Source organism: Melozone crissalis, unplaced genomic scaffold (genome assembly GCF_028551555.1).
Source record: "Melozone crissalis strain CALT ecotype California unplaced genomic scaffold, PUWL_Pcris_2 ptg000029l_1, whole genome shotgun sequence".
Taxonomy (NCBI): Eukaryota; Metazoa; Chordata; class Aves; order Passeriformes; family Passerellidae; genus Melozone; species Melozone crissalis.
The window spans coordinates 16,530,406-16,555,155 of record NW_026535807.1 but is presented as its reverse complement, the minus strand read 5'-3'; the positions used below and the strand labels follow the sequence as shown (position 1 = coordinate 16,555,155).

At 41.9% G+C, this 24,750-nt stretch overlaps 1 protein-coding gene across 1 annotated transcript in view; it reads left to right on the top strand.

Annotated features, from left to right (window-relative positions):
* Positions 1-24,750, top strand: part of DCAF1 (DDB1 and CUL4 associated factor 1) — a 47,864-nt gene that overhangs the window by 7,162 nt on the left and 15,952 nt on the right. Inside the window, exons 3-21 of the mRNA XM_054281260.1 lie at positions 2,900-2,976; positions 3,232-3,305; positions 4,255-4,368; positions 6,122-6,259; positions 7,070-7,573; positions 8,729-8,830; positions 10,013-10,171; positions 11,464-11,643; positions 12,830-13,039; positions 14,249-14,418; positions 15,606-15,730; positions 16,807-18,067; positions 18,949-19,147; positions 19,834-19,916; positions 20,685-20,769; positions 22,129-22,362; positions 22,901-22,994; positions 23,454-23,558; positions 24,256-24,329. Coding sequence (XP_054137235.1) covers positions 2,900-2,976; positions 3,232-3,305; positions 4,255-4,368; positions 6,122-6,259; positions 7,070-7,573; positions 8,729-8,830; positions 10,013-10,171; positions 11,464-11,643; positions 12,830-13,039; positions 14,249-14,418; positions 15,606-15,730; positions 16,807-18,067; positions 18,949-19,147; positions 19,834-19,916; positions 20,685-20,769; positions 22,129-22,362; positions 22,901-22,994; positions 23,454-23,558; positions 24,256-24,329 — 3,988 coding nt within the window. The remainder of the gene's footprint in view (positions 1-2,899; positions 2,977-3,231; positions 3,306-4,254; positions 4,369-6,121; positions 6,260-7,069; positions 7,574-8,728; positions 8,831-10,012; positions 10,172-11,463; positions 11,644-12,829; positions 13,040-14,248; positions 14,419-15,605; positions 15,731-16,806; positions 18,068-18,948; positions 19,148-19,833; positions 19,917-20,684; positions 20,770-22,128; positions 22,363-22,900; positions 22,995-23,453; positions 23,559-24,255; positions 24,330-24,750) is intronic.

Below are 24,750 nucleotides of genomic sequence, written 5' to 3'. Positions count from 1 at the left end.
GGGGAGTGCAGTAACAGGACAAGGACAGCAACAGTTACAGCACCAGTTGCAGACGACAGCTGAGCTGTCACTTCCAAAAAGATGGATTTACAAACACTTGAGTGTTAGAGGGTATGGACTGAAGAAATTGCTTGTAAAGCCTATCAGCAAAAAACAGATATGTAATAAAAAAACATGGTTTTCAAAACTACTGTAAATTGAAATGATCCTGTAATAGTCTTACTTCATAGAGTGGATGCAAGTCATGTTCAACCATTCAGGCAAATTGTGAGACTCAGATAATTTATTGTGTCCCAGGAGCCTCCTTCATCAAGGGAATAAATCATCAGTTTAACATTGTAACTTCATCTCCACAAACCAGCTATGTTGTGGTGTGGGATCCTAGAGCACCTTATGCTCTGGCAATCTGCTGTAAAAGCTCAGGTTGATCATTAATGCCAGGTGATGACACAAAGCAGGATTAGGGTGGCTTTGCTTTTCCATCTAGATCACTGGGGGCCTTGCAGAGTTGACAAACTTTTCTGTATACCCCTGCTCCCAAGGTGAGCTCAGTTTATGGCAAGTAGAAATGAGGACCTGACTAACTTTCCAAACACAGTTGTAAAGAGGAAAAAAAAGGAAGTAAAAGGCTCAGTGTAAATCCTAAATCTTGTCTGCAGACTTGGAAGTGGCTGCTGAACCAGTACAATGCCAAGTGAATGAAGGAAATCTTGAAACTTGAATAAAAGTTCTGTGGTTTTGTGAATTGTGTTTTGTTACAGCCCTGTATACCAGGTGCCTATGCTAGAAGGCAGAAATGAGCTTTGGTAGTTATTTGACACTCAGTTGCTTCAATTGAGAATTGACAAAGCTGTTGGATCTAGATAGATATATCTAAATCAAGTCACAAACCACCTTTGTATGTGTTAGTTAAAAGAAGGGCATTGTAAGCAAGCTTGATTTTTTTCCTTTTTTGTTTTTTGAAAGTAAATTTCAAAGAGGCAATGTTTGTGTGGGGTTTTTGTTTTTTTTTTTTCTAATTTTGGTCAAACAGTTGAGAATAATTGTCTCAAAACCCTCCATAATTAGTGATTCACATTTGTCTTTCTTTGAGCCTGTGATAATGTTGTTGTCCCTGGAAGCACTGGGAGCTGGCTCGCTGCTTGGCTGCCTACCCAGACAGGATGCACTGGCCAGAGTGTTGTGCTCACTTTCCATGCTGCTTGTCTGTCCTTCCTGGCACATCACCAAAATGCTAATTATCACCTCAAAAGACCTGACAAGGCGAGAGTGCTGCTTCCCAGCTCCCCATTTGTCTGAGTTTTCTGTCAGCAGACATCCCTCAAGCTATTAGTTCTCATGGAAAAAAATGAGGAGCTGGCAGTGGAGTATTTAAGTGACTTGCTTGTGCCAGAATTTCTTGAGAGCTCAAGCTGTGCCACCTATTATTAACAAGGGACACAATTTGCATCCTTTCACAATCAGGCTTATAAAAGTAAATATTGGAACCCCACAAGATCAACAGCTTGTTGAAAGATAATTGTTAGATCAAAGGCAGGCAAGAAAGTTCTCTGCTCATTCCCAATGAGCTAATTTGCTGTTCCTGGAATCTGGCAGGAGTCATCCTCTGTCACACTGGCAAGTCACTGTAGCTCACAGAGGCAGGACTAAGAACATTTTTGCCTCTAGTCATGCCTGGGAGCACTGGTTGTTTTCTGGAAAGTAACAGGCACGGAGTAGAAGTCAGCAGTGTTCTGTAAGGGAAATCCTTTGTGAAAAACAAATATTTTTCCAGGGATTACTTCAGCCTTCCAGCAGTTTTCCCTCCACTGTGATAAACTCTGCCTAGATAACTACTGTGAGGTATTAAGACCTTGTTTTAAAATGCTGTGCTGCACATAGATGCTGCCTCCCACTCTGGACCTCTGTAGAGGGGAAGGAATCATGTTTTATACCAAGGAAATGAGATTTAATTTCCTAATGTTTTTTCAATTGAATTGAGTGTTCTTTATTTCACCTCAAACTGCATGGAGAAGGACAATGAATGACTATGGAATTGTTTATTCCTTGACCATGAGATAATTTTCCTCTTCTTGATATTGTGTAAATAAAAATAATAATTAATTCTCTTACTGCTCATTTTAAATGAGTTACAGTGTAGGATTTCTTATTTCTGCTGAGGCTGCTTCTAAGTTTAGGGGAGGGCATAGCACCAAAACAACTCAATTTTGTGTTTTTGATAGAGAGGAGCATTTAATGTATTTTGAGGATCTGTGAACAGGGAGCTGGCTGAGTTTCTCCTTGTCTTATCCGTGGTGGTAGTTGACGCATGGTAAAAAGTTGATAACTGAATAGAGGTTACACAGCACTTAATAAAACTATTTAATATTTATTAAATATTTATATTTATATTTAATTCTACAACACAATTGAGTTTTAATGTGCAGAATAACAAAAAACTATGCAGGCAGTTTGAACAGCTGCCCCTGCACAGACTGAGCAGAGGGGAGGAATAAGTTACCTGTTCAGGACTTGCTCTGCTGCAAAAGAAAGACACTGTGGTGGTATGAAGTACTGCTCAAGCCCTTTATTGGCTCTAGTTCTCTACACTGTGTGTAGAACACCACATGGAGTCTAACATGAGTAAATAAAAGGTGTTGGCCCTTCAGAGCGTCAAAGTTGATGCATCTCTGGGGTGTCGCTATGGGTTCAGTGCATTTTGGAGCTAAAAATGAGATGAGATAGTAGAGGTCAGTGTTTTCTCTCCCCCCCTGTTGTGGCCAGTGAGAAATCCTCTGGTGGCACTGAACACTGGTGAAAGCTGCTGGGCTGGTTTGCAGTGCTCTGCCAGGTGTGTGACTGTGAGGAGCTGTGCTCCAGCAGTGTGAGTGCTGCTCACTTGGTGCTGTTCCTGCTGCAGGATGTCCGAGCTGATCGAGAAGGAGACTGAAGAGTACCGCAAAGGGGACCCTGACCCGTTCGATGACCGACACCCAGGTAAGGTGTCCTGGCAGCACCAGCTGTGCCCCAGTGCTTACTGGTAGCTCATATTCAAAAGTAAACAGCTTCTAGCCTGGATGTGCCAACTCTGATTGAGGTCTGACTGCTTTTGCACTGGGGAGTTGTGCTCTGTAGTGCTGACTCTGGAGCATCCCCAGGCAGTTTGAAGGTAGCAGTTCAGTATTAATGTTGGCATATTGATGTAGGAAGGTGAGTGTTGAGTGTTTTCCTGTGTTCCTGTTTGTCCCACAGGTCGGGCAGACCCCGAGTGCATGCTTGGTCACTTACTGAGGATACTCTTCAAGAATGATGATTTCATGAATGCGGTAGGTTTGCTCTGAGAACTTTCTCTGTCAGTTTTTCACACCACCTTACTGCTTTTATTTCCTCTGTGCTGGTTGGCCTTGTTAGTTGTTTAATATTTATTTTAGTGGTGTCAGAATTCTCTTTTCCATAATACTGGATTTTAAGATGGGTTTAAGAGCAACTCTTTTGCCACTATTAGAGTCACTCAGATAAAGGGGAGTTCATGAGCTGTTGGAATCTGTGTAGCAACAACTGAATTAGTTGTTTTCAAGGTTTATCAATCTCTTTAAAGAAAATGGGGCTTCTTTAATACAAGTCCAAAAACGTAATTTCTTTCCATAATGAGAATGAATGGCACTAATTCCAGTGCCTTGTTTCTGAGTGCTTGGAACTACTGGGCTGCCTGCAGGAACAGAAGAGCATGTCAGCTCTAGAAGACTGAGGCAGAGAATCAGGAGGCAAGAGTCTGCCTTTCTACTTGCATTGCTAAACTCTAATATGACTTAATAGCTAGAATTTTGTGACCTTTGCATGCCTGCAAACACCTATATCAGTACACATTGCTGGAAGGATTCTGACAGATTGCTTGCATGTCTCTCTCTGTCAAACTGCAAGTGATAAGGAAATACATGTGCAGTTAAAAATGTGCAATTTCTTAGGTTAATTTTTTCATTACCGTTTAATGTTTGTACTGTTACAGTTTTTCAAGGCACTTGTCTTTACAGATCAGTTCAAGATAGATATTTAGTCAGTAAACAGCAGATCAGAGGCTCTCTGCTTCTCTGAGAAGTAGTTTTGACTTCCAAGGCACTGAGGGAGCAGGCTAAAGGCTGGTCATGTTGAGATCCAGGGCTTAGACTGGCATTCCTTACTTTATTATTTTCCTGCCATGGGTGCTGTAAGGCTTTCACTGCTCTGGGTTTGGTCAGAGTTGAATTTCAAATCTGTGCTGTTCCTGATCTTCTCCAGCTAGTGAATGCTTATGTGATGACAAGCAGAGAACCTCCACTAAACACTGCTGCCTGCAGACTCCTGCTGGACATCATGCCGGGACTGGAAACAGCTGTTGTCTTCCAGGAAAAGGTATCACCTGCACTAAAGCTTAAAGGGTTTTAAGCTTGCTTTATTTTGTGCTCCAACAAGACTTCCCAAAGGAGAAGCCAGCAAAAAGCCATATTGAAATCCTGTGTCTGGGAGCCAATCTGTTCAGTCTCACTAATGGTCTGGGGCTTTTTGCTCTTGGCATGTTCAATTAATAAAATCTTGGGTATTTCATAGCTTTTTTAAGTGTGATGTGACTGACTGAAACACAGGAGCTGGAATTTAATGTAATGTTTTGGGAATTGTTGCTTTATAGGCCTGTGTATAGAGCAGGCTGTGCAGAACATGGAGGACTTGCCCAGTAATCCCCAGCTCTGGCAGAGCAATAGCTTTCCTAGAGCTAAGTGATAAGCAAGTCATACTTTAACTAAGCAGTCTAAAATCCACAAGCTTTGTGGGCATTATCTGGAGCTCTGATAGACAGCTGAGTCAGACTTCACATGTTGACAGATGAGTTGTTCTGAAGGAATGCACACAGAGTGGAAATTGAGGAGAAAGTGAATTTCACTCAAGCCATAGTTTCCTTGTCTGTAAGAATTAATATTTTTCTGAAGTTTGGAAATGAGGCAGTGCTGTATATAAAAGTTCTAAATTAATTTCTCTACTATTGGAAATATGCAGATGAATTCTAAAGCATAATAAAAGATAATAATGTGCTCCCTTTGTGAAAGATTTAATTTAATTTGAGCTCTTTGTGATTTGTCCAAAAGCTGAGGCTGGGAAGCCTTGATCAAAAAACAATTTAAAACCAAAACAGTAATTCCCCATTTGAGGAGAATATAGCTATTTCCAGAGATAAAAGCTTTCTGTAAACTGAAATGAAATTAAGTTTTGCACTGAGGGACTTTTTTCCTTTTGACTTGAGAATATCTAGAGCTCTGTTCTGGCACTTAGGGCTCCTGTATATAGGAGGCTTTGGGAAGAGGGTGTTGCTCTTGTCACAAAGAGGCCCTCTAGCGACCAAGGGATTTCACAGCTCATCAGTTAGACTTACTTTTTTTTTTTTTTTTTTTTTTTTTTTGATTACATAAGAGCAATTATAATGCAATTGTCTTTAAGTATATAACAGGCAATAAAAATCTGTGAGCTGAGAGTTCCTGTTAAAATGTGTCTCTTCATTATTACTTTTCACTGATCTTCTATTGTATTGTACCTATAATTCAAATTATGTGCAAGATTTCTGTCACGATAATTGTTGTTGATGCTTCTAAATCCGGTGGCAATTTAGAGGAAACAAATTGATCTTTCATTCCAAACTGTTGTCTTTCTAATTGTCTGTTTTAAATTTGGCCAAATTTCATTTTATTTGATATAAGTTCAACACAGCTTATTTGAAATTTGTTAAATTGCTGGAGATTTTTATTAGTGAAAGTGACCAGAACTTGTTTGTTTGGACTGATTCATACCTGTAGTGTTTTGCTGCCTCCTAGGAATACCTTCACTGGCCACTTTTTGCAGGTGTGCAGATCCAGGTATCTGATGCCTGGGCATAGTTTCATGCCACTTAAAGATTTAGGGGTGGGGGGTTTTTTTGTGTGTTGTTTTTTTGGGGATTTTTTTTGGGTTTTTTTGGTTGTAGCAATTATTTTTATTCGTTCCATGCTTGGTGGGAAATCCAGCCTGGTCATTACTGCAATAAGAGAGAATTCTTCCCAAAAGATGCTTTCACTGCGACTGAGAAGCTAAAGATGAAATGTTAACTGTTAGAACTGGTTTCTTGTTTTCTCCCTTCTAGGAAGGCATAGTTGAAAATCTCTTTAAGTGGGCACGAGAAGCTGATCAGCCACTAAGGACATATGCAACAGGACTGTTGGGAGGAGCTATGGAAAACCAGGATATTGCTGCAAATTACAGGGATGAGAACTCCCAGTTGGTAATGATCTCTCAATCACTTTCCATTTGTGGAGTACAGTTACCTCTTTATAATTTTTATTTATGGGGAGCTCACATTCATGGGTTAATATATGAGTCTTACAGTGGTTGTAGTACTGTCTGTAAGGGTCATGGTTTCCATCCTTTCCTGCCTGAGTTGGAGCATGCAGTCTGATATTCTGTTAACAGCAGTTGTATTCCAAATGCCAATGGAAGCCTAAGAAGTCAAATACTTTTTAATGAGCTCATATTCATACTTTCCTTAAAGAACAACTTTCAGAAGCTCTACGTCTGTAACTATTGCACATTGTGGTTTGCCCACCAGACAGAGGTTTTAAAATGAAAGGTGAGTCAACATGGAGACAGCTATGACTTCTCTTCTAAACATTAAAAGTAAAAGCATGACCTTTGGTTTTGTGGAACTGCAATTTACCAAAGCTGCTGCTTCCAAAGGGAATGTTACCTTTATTTCAGGCAGGGCAGAGATGGTGGAAGGATGCTGCATTCTGGTATGTGGTTCTGTTAGCACCACTATAGCTCATCTGCTCTTAATGGCTTTCCAGCTACTTCCTTCTCACATGGGAGACATGGTGCTGATATTTTAGAATGAGAGTTGCTGTAGCAAAATGGATTTGAATTCTCTCAGTCACTTTGAAGTTGTTACGTCTCTGGGCAAATGTACACAGCAACGTACTCTGCCTTGTATGCTGTGGAGGGGTTATATGATGATAACTAAAAATATGGCTGAGCTGAGTTGCATGATCAAAGCAAGGAGTGTATTCTCATGAGTGCTGCTGCTTCTCTGAACCAGGTGGCTCTGGTGCTCCGTCGGCTACGAGAGTTGCAGGTCACTGAAATGACCACAAAACAGGAAAACAAGCGCCCCAGTCCTCGCAAAGTGCCCTCAGATCCTCTGCTGCCCCTCGACGAAGAGGCTGTGGATATGGACTATGGGGAGATGACAGTAGATGGAGAGCAAGAAGAAGTTTCTGCTGATATGGAGATCTCCTTTCATCTCGATTCAAGTCATAAGACCAGCAGCAGAGTAAACTCTGCTGCCAAGCTGGATGATGGGGGACTGAGAAGAAGCAAATCAGGGAAGCAGCACGAAAGAGACGGCTTCCGCAAGGCCAAGCAGAAGCTGGGCTTCTCCACCTCGGAGCCAGAGCGGATATTTGTGGAACTGTCCAACAGCAGCTGGTCAGAAATGTCCCCGTGGGTGATTGGCACCAATTACACGCTTTACCCCTTGACTCCTGCCATAGAGCAGAGGCTGATCCTTCAGTACCTGACTCCCTTGGGGGAGTACCAGGAGGTGAGCATATGAAGGTGGGAGGAAGCACTCTGTGCTCTAATTCTCTGTACAAAGCTGAGTGGAATTGTGGGGGGAAATTGGCAGAACTGCTCTATCACGCTCTGATATTTCTTGTCATGATTAAGACTGGTAACTTTTCCTGAGTTGTTGATGACTTCTAAACTGATGAAGTCATTAGTTTGAATATTACTTGGTGGGTAATACTCAAACCTGAACCTAGCAGATGTGTGGTCTGGAAGTTGGAGCATGGCCCTGGGGATTTTGTCCCATGTTCCTGCTAAATTTAGTGCTTGGAAGCTTTGTTTGAAATGCAGACATTTCCTGTTTCCTATGGTGGATATAATAGAGTCCTGCAAGTAAAAGTCTGAGGAAATAATCAACTTGAAATTCTAAATGAAGTGGTTTGTGTAACCTCTGTAGTAGTTCTGAGGAGAAGTGGCAGGGCCTATGTTATGCAGATGCTTTTGATAACTGGTAGTACTTAAATGGACAAAATAATGTGACTGTGTCAGGTTTACCAAAGAGTGTTTCTTTTTTTTTTTTTCTTTTTTTTTTTCTTTCTTTTTTCTTTTTTTTTGTGGTTTACCTTAATTAGTAACAGAACAAAGCAACACAAGTTTTGCTTTGTGGTGGATGTTGTGTGTGCACATGTGTGCCTTGTTTCTGTGAGAGCCAGTGAAACCATTACCCCCTAACACCCTGCATGCAGACTGGATTGCTTCATATGCCAGCAATAATAGGCTATAAAAGTAGGAATTACTAGCATAAAGGTGTTACAAAGAATGATGCAAAGGGTTTTGGTCTGTTGCCCTGCTCTCCTGTTTTTTCTGTTCAGTTGTTGGGTAGTTGTCTTTGCACAGATGGAAGGTGGAGCCTCTCTCCAGGGTGGTATCTGTGTCTTCCATAGCTGCACTTGGAGGAGAGTCTTAAGATTTCCGTGTGGCAGCTGCCATGCACCTTGCTGCAGTCAGCAGATGTAATACAAGAGGTCTGTTAACCTTTATTGCTTCCTATGGATGGAGCTGGTTACCTCTGACCTCTCATAACAGGTATCTGCTAATAAGGGAAAACTGGGGGTTTGAGAGAGTATAAACCAAGAGAGACCTTGTAATTCCCATGAAACATTCAGCTAGTGTCCCATTTTTGTTTTCTCAGCTGCTACCCATCTTTATGCAGCTGGGATCAAGGGAGCTGATGATGTACTACATTGATTTGAAGCGAACCAACGATGTGCTGCTCACTTTTGAAGCCCTTAAGGTAAGCTTCTTTCAAAATACATAAAATATACCACAAATATTGTAAAAACATGGAATATATGCTTGTTATGTGTCAAAGTGCTCATCTTCTTTAGGCTGATGTCTTGCAGCATTCCCTGAGATTGGAAGGGGTTTTCACTCAAGCTGAATGCATTGCAGTTTTGATTTTTGAGGTGTCAAGCACTTAAAATGAAACAACAGGAAAGGAAGGAGGGAATAAAAAGATCTTAATTGTGCAGGAAGGGCCATTAAGTTCACCTTTCAGCTACCTATTTGAAGATGATAAAAATTCCTTTTTCTGTCAAATGATTGTGTTCCTGCTGCCCTTAGATGGCATTTCTGAGTTATTCCATTGCCTGCCATCTCAAAGGACACTTGTGAGGGGTAAGGAGCATAAACATCTTATTCCCAGAAGCTCCAGCATGACATCTCTGATCTCAGTGGTTTAAGTACTAGCTTGGTGTGAGTAGTCTTTAGGGTTACCTCCCCAAGGTAAAAAGCCACGCAAAATAACCTTATTCAAGCCAAACCTGCAGTGCAGCAGCACAAGTTAAACTTTTCTGTGCATTCTTTCCCTCTTTCACAATAACTTCTCTGCCTCTGATCCTCCAGAGTCTTCCTCTCTGTGTCTTTGTCATTTGCCTGAGAATTTATTTTGAAGGAGCAGTGTTCTACAGTAGCTTAGGTTACTTCAGCTGGGAGTAGAGTGGGGTGTACAGTGGCTCTTACTGTTTGCTCTTAAGGTGTGGGTAATACAGAAAAGCAGTGCAGCTGCAGGCTTCCCTTTAATTGTCTTTACACCTCATTTTGAAAAATTCCTTCCGTCAGCAAGATGTCATAATCAATGTATGAATGGAAATTTAAATAGTTAGTAGTGATAATAGAAAGTGATTGAATTTGAAGACAATAAAAAGACCTTAAGGTGGCCTGTTGGATAATTTCTGAGTTGCTCTGCTTTTCTAGTATTTTTTGTTTTTGCAAGATGTGTAAAAAAAAAATGGTAGTGCCTCTTTTGGTTTTGTTATTGGGATAAAGACTGCATTGTGGATTAAATGTAGGAGGAAGTGAGGTGCACAAAGCACAGAGCAGTTACTTTTTCTGCTGTCTGTTTTTCTATGGGGTGGGGATGCAACTGATGGCAGTTTCAAGAATCCTAGTCTAATCTGCTTTTATGATTCCTTAGCACTTGGCATCATTGCTGCTGCACAACAAGTTTGCTACAGAGTTTGTTGCTCATGGAGGAGTGCAGAAGTTGCTGGAGATTCCTCGTCCTTCCATGGCAGCCACAGGAGTGTCCATGTGTTTGTATTACTTGTCATACAATCAAGATGCTATGGAGAGGGTAAGAGCTGTTTTTGTACTGTAACTGCAGTCATTCCCATAATTTCTCAGTGTTTCTACCTGTGTTCAGACAGTGAATAAGCATCTTCTAAGCTTAAAAGCAAATTTATATGGATGGTTAATTGATATATGCAGAGGCTTTAGGAGGTATATGAATAATAGTGTATTGTTTCAAGGTGTGTATATGAATAACAGTGTTTTGTTTTAAGGGTGTGGATTTCAGTTCCTAGGGAATTAACTGAAGACCTTGTCAGCATTGTCTTAATACTTTAATCACCCTTTCATTCTATTCTTCCCTCTTTCCCTCAAAAAATCCCAACAGAAAACTCCTTCATTCTCATTTGCCTTTCTTTTCCTGTCTGTTCCAATGGACTACTACACCTGAGATTGTTTTTCTCCATGGATGGTTGCAGATGTTCTGCCAGATGTTATCCCCAATATATTCAGATACCAGATAGAGGAGGTGTCTGTGGTACATTTTGGATTTCAGAGGAAGCCAGCTTCAGGGTACAGTCACTTGTCAGGTAGTCCATGCCAGACCTCAGGTCTGAAGCTGGTAGCACTGTATTCTTTGAGTGTAACCAACACCAGCAGAGAAGAGATGGAAAACTCTGCTAACTTGGCACACAGCAGCTGGTGCCAGCACTTCAGTTCCTCTTGTCACTGACCCTGACAGAGGGTTCCCAGTTCCTCCTCAGTAGAAGTAAATAGGCAAATGCAAAAGTGCAGTTCTGAGTGCATGGTCTGCACATCGTGGAGGCACAGCCAGAGAACAGGAAAAGACCAGCTCAGTTGTCTGTTTCCAGAGAAAAGTCAGGCTTTAGACTTGGATTTGACAATCTTTGCAGTTCCCCTAAGCTTCAGTGCTGCCAGAGTTTTTGGTAGTACCTTAACATAGCATAGGGTGCTTGGTTTCATTGAGCAGAATTTGTGTTTCTTCAGTGGAAACCTGTCTGCCTCTAGCAAAGCATTCTTTGGATATGTGGAAATGGTATGGAGAAGGACTGGAATCATACTACACTAAGGCTGCTGTATTCATTGTGCTTTACTCTGGGAATGGCCAATTTCTAGTCCTACATTGCCAAATCATACTCTTTATTAGTCTTTATTAGTCAGCAGCTTTTTTTACTGGTCTGGAAATGGGACTTCTTATTTCATGTCAGATGTCTGAAGTCAAGCTGAGAATAGCTGATACTTGTCCTCTGCTTCTCAAAGACTCTTCATTCTCCTTGGACCAAATCTCTTAAGCAATCTGTTTGAAGTCTTCATCAAGAATGTTCCTTTGCTTTCCAGGTGTGCATGCACCCCCACAATGTGCTTTCAGATGTGGTGAACTACACCTTGTGGCTGATGGAGTGCTCCCATGCCTCGGGCTGCTGCCATGCCACCATGTTCTTCTCCATCTGCTTCTCCTTCCGTGCTGTGCTGGAGCTCTTTGATAGGCACGATGGGCTGCGGCGTCTGGTGAACCTGGTAAGGGCTGTGGCTTTTTAGGGGACAGGGGCTTAGTGGTAGGCTTTGCACCCTGTAAATGCAACTGTGTAGAGTTGTTCCTTTGGTTTTGTTTGGAGTTCTTCCTCCTCAGTTCCCAGGAGATGGAGGGGTGGGTTGAATTTTCTAAGCAACACTTGCATGCATCTTTTTATCTTTATTATTTTTATTATTATGATTATTGTCTAGAGACTTTATACACTTTGGGAGCTTTTTTTGGTGCAACTCCTGGGTTAAGCAATACTCATTCAAACAGTGGTGGCTTAGTGGTAGTCCAGATATTTGTTGCCACTCCACATAGATGTGCACCCTGTTGGATGTGGATCAGTGCAGCCTTGTTCCAGGAGAGGAATGGCTGTGTGCATGCTGCAGGAACTGTAGTACCTTCTGGGCACAACTTCAAGACATTGTTCATGTAGAAAAGCTGCAATGCCTGCAGGGTGTGGCTGTGCACTCCTGCAGCTTGGGCCCTGTCTAACTCAGGGACATTAGTGCTGCAGAGTGCCAGCACACCTTGTGGAGCCATATTATGCCTAAGAGTACTGAGCACAACACTGCCTCGAGACCTACACTGATGTAACTTCTTCAGCCTGGAAAAAAGGAGGCTCAGGGGTGACCTTGTCACTCTCTACAACTAGTCAGGTGGGGGTTTGTCTCATCTCCCAGGCAATGAGTGACAGAACGAGAGGACACAGTCTTAAGCTGTGCCAGGGGACGTTTAGGTTGGACATCAGAAAAAAATTAATTGAAAGAGTGATTGGGCACTGGAATTGTTTGCCCAGGGAGGGGAAACATGTCCCTGGACATGTTTAAAAAAGACTGGACGTGGCACTCAGTGCCATGGTTTAGTTGATGAAGAGTTGTTAGGTCATAGGTTGGAGCTGATGATCTCAAAGGTCTTTTCCAACCTAGTTCATTCTGTGATCCTGTGATTTCTGTCTTCATGGATAGTGAAGGAGAGGGCATGGTTCAATTTTGACTGTTTACCCACACAGAGACCCTTTTCTGTTCAGACAGCCTTTGTCAGCTCTCAGTGTGCTTCTGTGTCCTGTACAGCAAAGGCAGTGTTAGGGTTTGGTGTAAGAGCAGCTGAGAGTTGTAGATGCTTTTTTTTCCTGAAGACTGAGCTGATGAACCATTTTTTCCCATACCCAACTTCTTTCTGAAGATAAGCACTCTGGAGATCTTAAACCTGGAAGACCAAGGAGCCCTGCTGAGTGATGATGAGATCTTTGCCAGCCGGCAGACGGGGAAGCACACCTGCATGGCGCTGCGCCGCTACTTCGAGGCGCACCTTGCCATCAAACTGGAGCAGGTGAAGCAGTCGCTGCAGCGCACCGAGGGCGGCATCCTTGTGCACCCACAGCCCCCCTACAAGGTGAGGAGCACTGCAGGCTTCAGCTTTTCACCAGGTTGTTGCATTTCTCAGTTGAATCCAAGCTGCAGACATGTGCAGATCCCTTTGAAGCCAGTGCAATAACTAGGCAGGCTGCAGTTGTTTTATTTGTACCTTTTTCCTGTCGTGTGGAATGGCGTTGTAATAGGGAAATACAGAGGTTTGTCTGAATTACATTTGATGAGGGCTCATGTGCTGTGGTTCCATTTCCATCTCTCAAAAACTCAAAGGCAAGTTGTTTTTGATATTTGTATTTGATACAAATATCAAATATTTGTTTGTATTTGATATTTGCATTTTCTGTGCTGTGAATCTCCGAAAGAACAAAATTTGTATATGTATAGAGGTCCTTAATGCTGAAAAACTCAGAAATATCTTTAATTTGATAATGATAACTGAAATGTCTTTTGAACACCACTGTTTTTAGAAATGACCCATGAGATCCAGATAGATAATAATCATAGTCTTGGCCATGATTTTTTTTCCCCTGATTTCTCCCTGCAAAACTGGTTTTGTTGATTTTTTTGGGTTTGTTTGTTTGTTAGGTTTTTATAAAACTAGATTTTAGGGCTGCTGGTTTTGAGAAAGTACATTCACCTGTGTTTCCTGATTTAATTTATAATAGTTCTCTGGAGGAACTGAAGTAAGAAAATATAAGGGAACTTTTGCTTCTGCAGAGATCACTTTTTTTCTGTAACTAAAAATGTATATAAAATGTTGCTTTCTCATGTAATTAAAAATACTGAAAGGCAGACTTTCTAGGAATTTTTTTAAATTCAGTATGCTTTGTAGTCAAAACTTAGAAACTGTAATTGAATATTTTTAGCAACCTTTTTAGTATTTTAGCATAAATGTATATTGAATGATGGCATAGCAACTACTAGATTAGTAGCTTAAAAGCAGAGTAGAATTGTAATTTCATGTAACTTTTCTTCTTAAATTTGCCTTAGCTTTCTGATACTGTAAAGAAACTTTAAGGATATTATCCTTAAGCTTATTATTGTGTATTATAGTGACAGTTGCTATATTCTTTTATAACTGGGGAATAAACCAGAAAGTAAATACTTAATCTGCAAGACACAGAGTAGTCTAATCTTATAGATGCAGTTTTCAGTTAAATCCCAGCAGTGAGGGATTTGATGTGCAAATTTGTAACCCTTGTGATCTAATGGTGTCCCTTGGACCCTGCAGGCCTGCTCCTATACTCATGAGCAGATTGTGGAGATGATGGAGTTCCTGATCGAGTATGGTCCAGCACAGCTTTACTGGGAGCCAGCAGAGGTTTTTCTCAAGCTGTCTTGTGTCCAGCTCATGCTTCAGCTCATTTCCATTGCCTGCAACTGGAAGACGTACTATGCAAGGTGAGCTCTTTGCTGTAGTGCTCTGTTTCAGTGCAGCACTTGTGACTCTTGGGTAGGACATTGCATTTCCAGATTTTCTACCCTGATACTGTTTAAAACAGGCATGTGCTGGTTAGTGCTGTTAGGGCCTGTGCTGTGGCCACACGGTGCTTATCAAAGCTAACTCTGGGGAAAGCAGGACTAAAATTTTAAAGTAGAGAGAGGGATGTTAAGAAATTTCTGAAGAGCCAAAATCCCTCAGGCCTTTGATTAGTATGACACTGATTTCTCAGAAAAGCTTCATCACAGTTCTGTGCCTCTTTCTATCTGTCTCAAAATTTGTTTACCTTTTTGTTAAGAGAAAGCCTAGAAAATGATCAAAGAAGGTGAAATCAAGGCATACCTTAATCCTGGAATGAGGTGGGCCAGGACTCCCTTCTTATTTCTGCTGCCTACAGGAGCTCCTTGCCTAACTTAAATTGAAAGCCTTTGAAATCTCTTTTTGCTTCTGCAGTTCCCTGCCTCCCTCCCACTCTCAGGTTGCACTTTCCTGCCTGGGTAGTTTGTGTTCTCCTATTTCTTTCCTTCTGCAGCTGTTTCTTAATTGCTCTCTGGGTTAACTCCTACCTTTCCACACAGGTTAAAAATCTCCTCTTTTTTGCATTTTTCTTCTCTCTCACCTCTTGCTGAACATCCCTTTTCATCTTCCACAAACCTGCATCTTCCTTAAGCTGGAGCCCAAGTTGGTGTCTTTTTGACTATCAGAGTTGTCTGGTTTACTACTGAACAGTTTCCCTTGACTTAAGATAAACTTTCTTGCTAGTTAACTGGTGACAGAGTATTTTTGATAGCACTGTTTCCCTGCTAAGATGTAGAGTTAGATTAAATTTATCAGCTTAATTTAGAATGATTTCTTTAGTAAGTCCTTACATTCTTATTTTTATAAATACAGAATTACTATGCTTTTAGGAGCCTGTGAGCCATGTGGGATAAATGCTGGCAGACTGCAGGCAGTGGTGTGCATGTGAGCACTGCCTTCTATGGAGACCAGCCCTTTTCATTCTAAAATCAAAAGGCACCATCAAATGCAGCAGATGTGACTGATTTGCTTCCATTTCTTGGAGTAGAGTAAATGGAATACTATTTTATGTTATTGAAACAACTCTGTACATGTAATTCTAAGAAGTCCCTCTGTTGCTGTCTTCCAGGAATGACACGGTACGATATGCTTTGGATGTGCTGGCCATCCTGACTGTAGTACCTAAAATCCAGTTGCAACTGGCAGAACCTGTGGATGTGTTAGATGAAGCTGGGTCTACTGTTTCCACTGTGGGTAAGCAGAATATGGTCCTAATGACTTACACATTTATCAGTTGTCTCCTGCTACATGGGTTTTGGCTGGCTGTTCCTCACCTGCAGTGAGACAAGGGTTAAAGTGATTAATGTAGTCAGAGTTAGTGTCAAGGATGCAAATAAATGGAAGAGTGCACTGTGGTTAAAATTGTGTCATGATTAGCACTGTGGTTGGGTTACAAATTTAGAGGCAGGTCTTTCTCTTGCACTTGTTTTCAAGAGCTCATTAAATACAGGTGGAGGCAAATATACTTTTGTAATGGGACTATTAGGTTTCCTCAGTTTGTCAGAAATTTAGGTCTCCTGAGGATATGACATCTGGGGGTAAGGGAGAGGAACAATTATTGCTGTGTGAATTATGCTCTACCTGGTTACCTCCAGGTTCAGCATATAAATGACTGAGATGTGCCTGGATCAGATCCAAGATTTCTGCTTTAACTGGAGCCTCACTTTTCTTTATAAAAGAAAATAAAAATAAAGGCAGACGCAATACTAGATATAGGCAAAAGACAATTCCTTTTGCACAAAACGTCGTAGGCAAACAGCAATTCTGTGAGGGTTTTGATATTCTGAAGCAGATATGAAACTAACAGGAATTCCGTGGGGGAAAATAGTTGCCCTAAAGTTTTTTTTTTGCCTGATTCCTTTTGGAACTTGTGATATGATTATTTTGTCCTCAATGACTTGGTCCCTTTCTTTCCTCTTAGTATTTACTTTGTTGGTGTTTGTACAAGGGTTGCTCTATGCAATAGGAATCAGAGCATGTCTGTGCATCTTGCTCTGTCCAGATACTGGGCTGTGCTTGATCACCACATCTAAGAGTTTGTGTGACACTACGTACTAATGATGAGGTGGAATACCAGCAGGGCAGGAGAATATTTTGCTAGGGAGGTAGAAGAATATGTCTTAGACTAGTTAGCAGAACTTCAGGAATTTCTGGAATTAAGGGAAGTACCTATTTTCTTCAAATTCGCTGGAAGACTCCTTTACTTGTCTGATCAACTTGTGTGAGATACATGTTAGAGTAATAAAGAAACTATTTCTTTCCCTCACTAGGTATTAGTATCATCCTTGGGGTTGCTGAGGGTGAGTTTTTCATCCATGATGCTGAGATTCAGAAATCAGCCCTTCAGATCATCATCAATTGCGTGTGCGGCCCAGATAACCGGATCTCCAGCATCGGGAAATTCATCTCTGGGACTCCTCGCCGAAAGCTCCCTCAGGCCCCCAAGAGCAGCGAGCACACGTTGGCCAAGATGTGGAATGTGGTGCAGTCCAACAACGGCATCAAGGTGCTGCTGTCGCTGCTGTCCGTGAAGATGCCGATCACTGATGCGGATCAGATCCGGGCCCTGGCCTGCAAAGCCCTGGTGGGGCTGTCGCGCAGCAGCACCGTCCGGCAGATCATCAGCAAGCTGCCCCTGTTCAGCAGCTGCCAGATCCAGCAGCTGATGAAGGAGCCGGTGCTGCAGGACAAGCGCAGCGAGCACGTCAAGTTCTGCAAGTACGCGGCCGAGCTCATCGAGCGCGTCTCGGGGAAGCCGCTGCTCATCGGCACCGACGTCTCGCTGGCGCGCCTGCAGAAGGCCGACGTGGTGGCCCAGTCCAGGATCACTTTTCCTGAGAAGGAGCTGCTGCTGCTGATTCGGAACCACCTCATCTCTAAGGGCCTCGGGGAAACGGCGTCTGTCCTTACGAAAGAGGCTGACCTGCCCATGACTGCAGCATCCCACTCTTCTGCCTTCACCCCTGTTGCAGCCGCTGCCTCTCCGGTGACTCTGCCTCGCACTCCTCGCATAGCTAACGGCATCTCGGCCCGTTTGAGTAGCCACACTGCTGTAGGTTCCACTGCCGCCTCTGTCCATGCTCAGGCAAGGCCGTCTGCATCCCAAGGTCCACCTGCCCTTCCAGGCCCTTCTTACGCCAGCAGCTCTCCTCTGATTGGCAGGATTAGCTTTGTCAGGGAGAGGCCGTCTCCCTGCAACGGCAGGAAAATCAGAGTGTTGCGACAAAAATCGGACCATGGCGCCTACAGCCAGAGCCCAGCTATCAAAAAGCAGCTGGACAGACACCTTCCTTCCCCACCCACGCTGGACAGTATAATCACAGAGTACCTTAGGGAGCAGCACGCCCGCTGCAAGAACCCTGTTGCCACCTGTCCCCCTTTCTCTCTCTTTACTCCCCACCAGTGTCCTGAGCCAAAACAGAGGCGCCAGGCGCCCACTAACTTTACCTCACGGCTGACCCGCAGGGCGGCCTTTCCGAAGTACGGAGGGGTGGATGGTGGCTGCTTTGATAGACACCTTATATTTAGCAGGTAAGGAAGAAAACTATGTTGTGATCTCTCTCAGGATGTACCCTGTGCCAAAAGCCTTACCTGGATTCAGGCTGTGCAGTCCCACGGTGGAGTATCCTTAGAGACAAAAGAATTTTCATTCACAGTGACAGTGAGAGATCCTTGAAAGGCATTTTTAGTAGTCGTTCTCTTTGTCTTGTCCTTAGTGCTGACCCTTAGTACACAAAGCACACTTTATTTTCAGTAGCAACATTGACTAATGAAGCTGGTAGCTCTTTGTTCTCCTTTGGAAGGTGAGTATGCAGCACCAATTCTATGAGAATGTAACATAGCCTTGAGGATGGTTGGCTGACAGATGCAGGACAGTGAAATCTGTATTTTGGTCTTGCAACTGAATCACCAGCACCACCAGTGGCCTTTCCTGAGGTTAAACTGGAAGGTGATATAAAGTTTATTAAAACAAAGGTCACACATTCATGAGGGCGTCTTCACAGTGAAAGCAGTGTCACTGTGGGAAGTTATGATGCCAGGATGTTGTTTAGCTCATGTGACATCCTCTTGTGCTAAGTGTTTCAGAACTGTTAGGAATTTTTTTGCTAGCTCTCTGTATTTACCCAGGTGTTGACATTACAGGTTTTCCATCAATCCAGCTTTGAAGATGGAGTCCAAGTGCTTCAGCTTAATGATGTGCTTTAACAGAAGTACCAGTGGAAAACAAACCCTGAAAGATTGCGAACACTGTTGTAATACTCAAGCACTAGTCTTCAAACTGATACTTGGCTTACTTTAGAGAAAGTTATAACTTGTACCTGTGTAATCTTTAAGGGCTTTATTTAATATCACACAGCATTTCAGTTTTGCTTCTCTCCTTTGGGTTACCCATGTGTTTTTGCCTTCTCTAGGTTCCGTCCAATTTCTGTGTTCAGGGAAGCAAATGAGGATGAGAGTGGCTTTACCTGTTGTGCATTTTCTGCAAGAGAACGATTCCTAATGCTGGGTACTTGCACGGGGCAGCTGAAGCTCTATAACGTGTTCAGTGGACAGGAGGAGGCCAGTTACAACTGCCATAACTCTGCCATCACGCACCTTGAGCCATCCCGGGTAAGGAACCACAGAGCTGTTCTGATCTCTAGCAGTTCTCACTGCCTGAGCCCTGGCATGTTTTGGGCCCATCTGGGTTTGTACATCTGAAGTGCACCCACTGGCTGGCCTGCAGTGCCTGTTGATGAAGTACTTTTAATAGTTGCATATTGCCACTCTTATGAGTTCTACATTTAGGGCTTTTTCTTCCCAAGATAATAAAGAAGATACACAGTGGCTGTGTGCTTTCTTAAGAAATTAATATATATGTCTGCAAGTGGAAAAATGCTTAGACTGACTATTACACATTTATTTATGTGTGAGATAAGATATCAGAGTTTGTATATCTTTGCTGGAGAAAGAAACCTTACAGGAGATCATTCTAGGAAGAAAGAAAAGATGTGTAAGCAGAATGGACTCCCCTCACAGGGCATCAGAATTCAGCCATGGATTATCCTGATTTTATCTGCTATTAATATCGTAGATTGTTCCTTTTGTTACATGTAAAGTTTGTCTACTTTGGGCTCTTTGTTATACACAGTGTTAGATACTTGGATTTTATTCCTATAGGAGTAGTATTAAGCACAAAAGTGTCTGCTCTGCAGTTTCCAAATTGATCTTGTGAGTTAAAAGTGTACAGGTAAAATGATAACCTCTGTTTTCCCTGGTGTTCTTTTCCTTTCCTCTGTGCCAATCTGGAAACTCAGGATGGATCTTTATTGCTGACATCTGCTACATGGAGCCAGCCTCTCTCTGCGTTGTGGGGAATGAAGTCTGTCTTTGATATGAAGTAGGTACACTCTGATTCAGTTGTGGGGTGTGCTGCAGTTGAAAGAACCATTTGATACAGGAATAAACTCTAAAACAGAATAGCACAGATCTCAAAATACCTCTTGTGAAAAATAAAATGTGATCCCTTTCCTATGTTGGTAATTTCCCTATTTTATTTGGTAGAGAGCAAATTCTAAGTTCTACCTGTAGTCCTGTTTCATACAAGATATATCACTAAAGTCACTGTTACTCCTGAGGGCAAAGAAACATGTTTGTGTTTTTGTTCTCATGTTTGTAAATTACCTTGGTGATCTTTCTGTATCCAGTTCAGAATTTGACTAGCATGGTGGTTTGCATGGTGAAATTGTTAGACCTGGACTGCAAACTTTAAAATCTATTGCAGTATTTACAACTGTTCCTTCCCATAAAAAAGAAGGTGGAAACCTTCATTTTAAAAGGTTTGATTGTTGTCTACTTTAGTTGCAAACAACTGTTTTGGTGTAACCTGCATGGGGTCAGGCTTTTCTTCAGAGGAAAGGTTTGACTCCCTAAGGTGCACATGTCAATGTTCATAATTCACTGCTGACTTCTCCAAAGTGTTACATTTGTGGCAGGCTCTGTTGATGGCAGATCTGAATTTGTTTCTGCAGTATGATGTGATCAGTGGTAAAGGAGAGGGTTTTCTACATGTTTTCTCTATTGTTGAAACCTGTGCTGGAGATGTTGGGGTTGTTTGGGTCATGTAGAATCTGCAATTCCTTGACTCCTTTACTGGCTGTATCTGCAGGCATTCCTTCCCTGATGACCACTATGTGGAGTTCAGCAAGCACTCTCAGGACAGGGTCATTGGCACAAAGGGAGACATTGCACATGTAAGTACCAGGAGAGCTCATGTCTGTGAGGCTCTGGCAGAAATAGAATTCTCCATAGGATGGCTGTTAATTGATGTGAGTGCTTCGATGCTCTGTGTAGCTGATGAGCTTCAGAGGAAAGCTTTGAAAGTGTCAAATAACTTCTCCTTGTTCCTGAGGGTATAAACTTGACCATCACAAGCAGTGTGTTGCCTCTGGGCAAGTATCCTGGGCAATTTTAGAGTCTGCTTTGTTTTATTCATTTGAGAGAGATCGTGCAGGATTTTTTTTCCTCTGAAGATGCTTTCTTAGTGTTGCTCTTTAGTAATAATAATAAAGTTCCACTGTAAACAGTAGCTCAGTTAACAGCTGCGGAAATGACCTATTAGAAATGTCCTCCTTCTGCCCCCCACAAATTTGCAGCCTACTTTTGGGTAATTTAACTTTAGCACTGTATCTTCAGAGAGTATTGTAGTGCTTTGCATGAATTCCTGCAAGGTGGACAGACAAGACTTCAGAGACTTTCTGCTGCTTTGCAGTGCTAATTTGCATTTGTTTAGGCCCTGTCTCTCTTAAAAGAAAATTTGCATTAAAATTTTCCATGAAATATAACTTATTCAAATGATTTATAATTTCACATGTTACTCTGATTTGTTTAATTAAACTCTCTATTCCTGCCCAGTTTTAACTCGGATTTAGCTAGAAGTTTGTTTATTGTGTTTATCTGGTAAATGGATTTGTTTTCCAGTTCTAGAGAATATTTTCCTCTGTAAGTTTGAGCAAGAGCTAGGCTCTGAGGGATGTTACAGATCAGATTTATCTGAGGACATGATCACAAACCCTTTGTACTAGTTTAAAGGCCTTTTTATATTCCAAAAGTTTCTTGTGCCAAAGCTCAAATTTGCTTTTCTATGTAGATGCCAGGAATTTTAACTCATTTTCTATAGTTTCTGGCTTTTTTCCCCCTCACTGTGTGCTTTGGAGTTTTAATGTTTGTAAATACCATCTGCTCTGAAAGCAGTTCCATTTCTGAAACAGATTCTGGCTAAGTGGTACCTTTGTGATTGCAGCTTCCCAGTCCACTCCTCATAGTGAGGTTATTTTATTTGGAACTCATCCTGATTGTAGTGAAATGTGTCAGTGAACCTGCAGTAAGCCAAGCACTGGCCAAAACTTGTTGTGAGGCTTGGTTCCAGCTGTGAAAAACTATTAAAGGGCTGGTAGGAAAGGTGATTTATGGAATGCTGTCACCTGAAATGGGAAAATGAAATGGAGAATGGGGTGGTTCTGTAAGCAATCTAGGAAGGGGAATGGGAAGATTTTAGGCATAGGTATATTACAAATTGTGACTAATCTTTCTTTTTCTTTTTAATCTAAAAGATCTATGATATTCAGACTGGCAACAAGCTATTGACTCTGTTTAACCCAGATCTTGCCAACAACTACAAGAAGAACTGTGCCACCTTTAACCCCACTGATGACCTTGTCCTAAATGATGGTGTCCTCTGGGATGTCAGATCAGCACAAGCCATCCACAAGTTTGACAAATTCAACATGACTATCAGTGGTGTTTTCCATCCCAATGGGCTGGAGGTCATTGTCAACACTGAAATTGTATCCTTTGTGCCACTGTGCTGACTGGTACTGGGAGCTCAAGAGCTGCTATGGATGAACAAGTGGCTGTTTGCAGAGTTGTATTCATGGTCTTATGTGCTACTTGTTCTATGTGGTAACAGGAGCTTCTACCTGTGAATCAAGGAAGAGTAGGGACTGTTATATAGCTAATTTAAATCTGGATTCTGCCTCTGATGCAGTCTGGACAAAATACTTAATACAGAGAGAGAGCAAGAGAGATTTTCTTCTCTGATAACACTCCATAGCACCTCAGCTCTCTTCCTATGTCTTATCGAGAGCAGCCTTGAAAGTACTGCAGTCACTTCTCATGTCTGGGAATGACATTTTGAGTAAGAGCTTTCTTATTTTGAACACATGGAATGGATTGTAGAGCAAGTGTCCACCCCTGCTTTAATCATATTTGCAAGGCAGATGCAATGAGGTTTTTTGAATGCAGTTAGCCAGTTCTTTATCACTCCATTGAAAAGGAAATAGAAATTTTCAATTGTTTGTTGCTCCTTAGCCTGTGTTTTTTCAGTGGGACCTCCGAACTTTCCATTTGTTACACACAGTACCTGCACTGGATCAGTGCCGTGTGGTCTTCAACTATACTGGCACAGTGATGTATGGAGGTAGGACTTCTCCCCTTCCATAGCTCTCCTGGGTCACCTCCTGTGAGATAAGTGGCTGCTTGTTCAGTGAAATGGCAAGCTTCAGAGACTCTGTAACTCTAGGCCTTACTGGCATATGTGACCTGGATTTTTTCCAGGATGTTCATGCTGCATGTATTGCTGACAAAGACAGTTTTCTGTAACATCAGCAATATTACAGCTAATTTGTGAGATTGAAAAGCAACCTATTGTATAATGGCAGATCCAGTGATGCTTGAGAAAATAATTTTGTCCTCTGTATTAAGTTTTGATGATCTGTACTATCAATAAAGGCATCTCTGGAAGAGTAGATATTAAATGGGTCTTGCCAAGCTTTTAAATATAAAGAAAATACATGTCAGAGTCTCATTTGATCTGAAGTTGATTAATGGTAGTGACTAATGGAAGGCAGATTTTTGGAATAATCTTTCCTTGGTTCAGCTATGTTGCAGGCAGATGATGAGGATGACCTTCTGGAGGAGAGAATGAGAAGTCCCTTTGGCTCTTCTTTCAGGACATTTAATGCAACTGATTATAAACCTATAGGTAAGAGTAAGAGAGGCACCAATAGCTTTGTCTGGAGGTTTAAAGGTTTTTTTAAAAGTTTGCTTAGTAACATTCACTTCTCTCTTTGCACGTGTGAGAAAACAAAGTGCAACATCCTGTTCTGGAGGAAGCACAGGAGTTGGGTTTAACACTGACATAATTTTAAGTATCGTATGCCATTCAGTGTGTGACTGCCTTACTTGCTCCTGTTCAGCAGTTCTGGCTTTATTTCCTCTCTTCTTTCCAAGTAAGGCATAATCTGAGACAGTAGGTCACTTGGCCAGGATGGCCTTGCTCTCATTTCACACGGGGCTCTTTTTTTAGCACATGGAGCTAAGCTAATTGCTGCTGTGGACATGTACAAATGTGGCTTTTGCTGTTGAAAGGAGGCATAGGTCACAACTCAGTCCCTTTGTTGCCACCTGTTATGAACGATGTGATGCTGTTTATGGTGCTTAGGAAAACCAATAAATGTATTATCAAGGGAGGAGGCACCATGCAGAGCAGGTCAAGAGCTTACATGACTGTTTTTTACAATGGTCTCCAACATTTCTATTCTTTATTACTACAAACATTCATTTCACTAGTTTCAGCTGTTTTTTCTTGTCCCAAAACTGTATTATTTGGTTTTAGACACTTTTTTCAGTGAGCATTAAGTAACCTGCAGTTAACTATTGACTATTGTGATGTTTTCCAGCTACCATAGATGTAAAGCGGAATATCTTTGACTTGTGCACAGACAGCAAGGACTGCTATCTGGCTGTCATTGAGGTAAAGCTGCTAAAATAAGCCCTGGTCTCTGTAGCTGTGGTTTGAATGCACTGCTTGTTGTTTCTTTTTTGGAGCTCCTGCTGTAAAATTCATGTCCTAAGCAGTGGTGGTACTAAAGATGCTGTTTGTTTTTTATTCTGCACCCCCTACAGTTTTGTTTTGCTGCCTCTTATTCCTTAAATTTCCAAACACATTTGCTTCTCTTCTTCAAACTCTTCCCATTTCAATATGTACAGAGATTTTCTTTCTCATGAGCATAAAGAAAAATGTGCTTTTTTCTTATTTATAGCAATAATTTCCTATTGCAAATTAAAATGTGTATCAAATAACTGGGAAATGCAATCTTTCGGAGGCTTCCCACAGAGCTTTTCTGTGAATCACACTCACTGTTCCTTTTACACTTGTCTTCCTAGCAAAATCT